This window comes from Alexandromys fortis, unplaced genomic scaffold, assembly GCF_014885135.2.
Source record: "Alexandromys fortis isolate MF-2015 unplaced genomic scaffold, M_Fortis_MF-2015_v1.1 scaffold_76, whole genome shotgun sequence".
NCBI classification, from domain to species: Eukaryota; Metazoa; Chordata; class Mammalia; order Rodentia; family Cricetidae; genus Alexandromys; species Alexandromys fortis.
This window is the reverse complement of record NW_026067997.1, coordinates 8,675,532-8,679,818: the sequence shown is the minus strand read 5'-3', so window position 1 is coordinate 8,679,818 and position 4,287 is coordinate 8,675,532. Positions and strand designations below refer to the sequence as shown.

The window sequence follows — 4,287 nt, the reverse complement described above, 5'->3', positions numbered from 1 at the left end:
GAAAAAAAAAGAAAAAAAAAAAAAAAAAAAAAAAGAAGATTCTACTATATGATGAATAGACCACATTTTTCCCTAATCCCTCTGACAAGCATAAATAAAAATAAGATACAGTATAGATGGTATTTTTTTTCTTTTTCTTATGTTTTTAAAAAATGTTATAATAGGCAAAAAAAAACCCTAGAGACATAAGCTGGGCCATTATCTGTCTTTATTTGTGCAGGTATACCCATGATGGCCATAACTTCTAATAGATGTGTGATTACTAAATCAGCCTTTTCTGAGCTTAAAGCAGTTGCCCACTGAAAACCTGAATAAGTGTCAATGGTGTGGTGTACATATTTTAATTTGCCAAATTCTGCAAAGTGGAACACATCCATTTGCCAGATTTCATTCCTTTGAGTGCCCTTCACGTTAGTCCCTGCAGGTAGTTGTGTTTGCTTATAGAAAGAACAAGTAGGGCATCTCTTTACAATCTCCTTAGCTTGTTTCCATGCAATAGAAAACTCTTTCTTTAAACCTTTGCTATTGACATGATTTTTTTTATGAAATTCTGATGCCTGTAGCATGCTTCCAATCAATAATTGATCAATTTCTGCATTACCTTGTGCTAGAGGACCTGGCAGACCCATATGGGATCGGATATGTGTTATGTACATAGGACAAAGCCTATTCCTGATTATGTCTTGCACCTGGATAAACAATGAAGTCAGTTCTGTGTCATCTGGTATAAATTCAGTGGTTTACTCCTTCAATCCTAGGTGGCCACTGGGGCTTGCTTCTGCCTTAAATAATCATGCTAGGAACATGGATGGTGTCCTCTCCCCCCACCCTCCAGTGAAGGACTTTGGGTTTGCCTCTCTTTTAGAATTAAAGCAACACTGAGCAGGAGGTACCCCCCCACCCATGCACAGCTTCCTGTTGTCAATCCTATCATTAACTTAGCCCAGTGGTTATGATCCCCATACTACTCAGTACTGACCAGTATCCAAGGTTTACTTGAGGACCTGTCTTAGATGGCCCAAGCACAGAGTCAGTGTCCAAATGGTTATTAAGTTGAATTAAAATTATATCAATGTGACGTGACGCCAGGTGATGGTGGCGCACGCCTTTAATCCCAGCACTCAGGGAGGCAGAGGCAGGAGGGTCTCTGTGCTCTCGAGGCCAGCCTGGTCTACAAGAGCTAGTTCCAGGATAGGCAGAGATACACAGAGAAACCCTGTCTCGAAAAACCAAATAATAATAATAGTAATTGAAGGTTGGCGAGATGGCTGAATAGATAAAAAACATTTGCCACCAATCCCAAAGACCTGAGTTCGATCCCACGACCTACATAGCAGAAGGAGAGAACCCACTCCCACAGGTTGTCCTTTGACCCCAATATGTGCACTTTTAAAATGTCCCACAAATAAAATAAATAAAATGTAATAAGTTGTAGAAATAAAGATATTTCCGTTCATCAAGGCGTTAATACTTTAATTATTTAGTTAAGTTTTCCTTTGCAGACTAAGCTGTGACAATGCTGTCCTCAGAGAGAATCTGAAGGTGAAAACAGAAGAAATTAAAGTGCTCAAGTCTGAAAATGCTGGTGAGTAATGGATTTTAATGATTCTTTTAAAATACGTTAGCCTGGGGTGGTGGCGAATATCTTTAATCCCAGCACTCGCTCGAGGCAGAGACAGGTGGATCTCTGAGTTCAAGGCCAGCCTGATCTACAGAGTGTACAGCCGGGGCTACACAGAAACCTTGCCTCTAAAAAAGTAATAATAATATATGTTTAAAGACAGCAAATATAGAATATACTGCAGCAAGAACACTTGTCAATATCAACAGAGTGCTAGTATTTTGAAGTAATATAATTTAGGGAAAATAAAAATGTATCCTTTAGATTTTTTAAAAGATTTCTTAAATAAGACTATCAAGGTGAAATCCATACAACATCAAATTAATCCTTTAATTGTTTAAAATAAACAACTGGGCAAGCTGTGGTGGTACTCACCCCTTAATCCCAGCACTCAGGAGGCAGGGGTAGGTAGATCTCTGTGAGTTTGAGGCCAGCCTGGTCTACACAGTTTAACAACAGCCATAGGCTACATGGGAGATTCTGTCTCAAAAAAAAAAAAAAAAAAAAAAAAAAAAAGAAAGAAAGAAAAAAAGAAAGAAAGAAAAAAAAAAAACAGCAACTGGGAGGTGTTGGTGAAGGGAGTGGGAGGTGAATATATCGAAGTACATTGTGTCCACGTCTGAACTATAGTTCTTGAAAACTCTAAAGTAAAAGCGATTAATTCAGTAGTGCTGGCAAACTGTGTGCGCGGTCAGTGCCCTCGATCTTTCTACAATTTTCTGAAATATTCCAAAGTAAAGGCTGTGCACAGTTCCTCTCCACCATCCCTTCGGTCCAGTTTGGGAGGCTGAGGCAGGAGGATTGCCGTGAGGTAGACACAGTCTGGGCTCCAACGCCCGGCCGTGTGTGTACTCTTAGGTGTAAAGTCTGTTTGTTACACAGCCCGTATACAATGAGCCACCTTATGGTCAACATTGGAAGAGCCCTGCTGGTACTGATTCTTGTAACAGATTTTAAAGAAAAGATGCTAATTCCTCCCCTCAGCAGAAACTAAGTGACCTTTTGAAGGAAACAAACCCTGAATCAGCGTGGCTCAGAGGCTCCTGGTGCTCACGCAGTGCCCAGATGAGATCTGGACACACGTGTGTCTGAGCATCCAGCTGTACCTCTGGTAGTCTAGGGCAGAAGGTTCCAGAATCACAAGCCCCCCCTCCTTTCTTCCCCCTTGCTCACTCTGCCTCGAGAGGAAGGTTACTGTTCTCCAGTGAACAGTATCCCTTCCCTTTCTTTCTGACCATGGTGAGGGCCTCTCCTATGAAAACCGTTTTGTTTCTTGAGACAGGGTCTTACTAGGCAGCCCCAGTGATCAGACTGGCCTAGAAATCACCATCGCACCCAGCCCTCTGTGGAAACGCTGTTGTTCTTTGTTCCAGACAGGGTTCTCTGTGTAGCCCTGACTGTCCTGGAACTCACTCTGTAGACTAGGCTGGCCTTGATTTTACAGAGATCTGGCTGCCTCTGCCTCCCAAGGGCTGGGATTGGATTAAGGCTTGTACCACCACCGCCCAGCCCGATGTATTTTTCTAAGCCATAGACTCTTCCAAGCGCATAAATTAATGCCTTTCACCCATTCAGTGTCTCAGAAAGATTTATGCTGATAATTTTCCACGAAATGCTCTTTTGTTTGTTTTTTATCTGAAGGTATTATTTCTCTTTCTATAGGAAATAAATGCCTTGCAGTGGGAAATGGAATTTGATCAGGATAGATTTAAAAATATAGAGGAATCGTGGATCCAAAAGTATGACAGGTTTGTATACTGATGGCATTGAAAACTAAACCTAGGGCCTGTGCATGCTGTCCGATTACGTCACACCCGAGGCCCACCCTCCTTGGGCACAGCTGATCCTCAGCCTGGGTAGGTATAGTATATAGTCCATATAGGTAGGTATAGTCCATAATTCTTATTGCTGATCTACTTACCATTTCCATATTTTTCTGTTGTTTTCCTAGTACTGCATATATAGTAGAGCCAGGCATTGTGGCAAGGCACACACCAAGGATGCTGCTCAGTGGTAGAGGGCCTAGTTAGCATTTGTAAAGCAACAATGGTAAACAAAGCAGCCTGGGGAGATGGCTCAGTGGTTAAAGTGTTTGCCTCACAAGTGTTGAGGACCTGAGTTCAGATCCCCAGGACCCTTGTGAAACGGCAGGCATGGCGGTGCCTTTATCTAGAGTCCCAGCCCTCCTGGCCAAGGTGGCCAGCGTGGATGACAGACTGTACTTCAACAATGTTTGGGAGCAGTGAGACCCCAGATCCAGAATTTCTTGTAATCCCCTGATCTGAGTGCCTACAGCTGCTCTGAGCACAAGACCTTCAGGAGTTCCTGATGGCAGGAGAGTGGTTTCTGGTGGGTTTGGCTAGGGCGCGTGACTATCTCTATATAATCTGCCCCTGAACACAATAAAGGGGGTGTTCTTGGGGAATTCAAGGATGACCTGTGTTGCTGTCTCTCTGTCTGTGTATTTTAACCTCCAGCCCCCTTGCCCGAAGCTCGCGAACTGGGTGCCAGCGCACAAAGCGCAGACATGGGGGTGCAGTGTGCAGCACAACAAGGTCCTGCAAACTCCTCCATGGTATAGAGTGTTTCACAATCTCTCTCCAACATCCAAGAAGATTCCACTAGCCGGGCGGTGGTGGCGCACGCCTTTAATCCCAGCACTCGGG

The 4,287-nt window shown here is 43.4% G+C and overlaps 1 protein-coding gene across 1 annotated transcript in view; it reads left to right on the top strand.

Annotated features, from left to right (window-relative positions):
• Window positions 1-4,287, top strand: part of Ccdc125 (coiled-coil domain containing 125) — a 44,393-nt gene that overhangs the window by 29,641 nt on the left and 10,465 nt on the right. Inside the window, exons 8-9 of the mRNA XM_050160377.1 lie at window positions 3,284-3,369; window positions 3,573-3,634. Of these exons, the coding sequence (XP_050016334.1) occupies window positions 3,284-3,369; window positions 3,573-3,634 (148 nt within the window). The remainder of the gene's footprint in view (window positions 1-3,283; window positions 3,370-3,572; window positions 3,635-4,287) is intronic.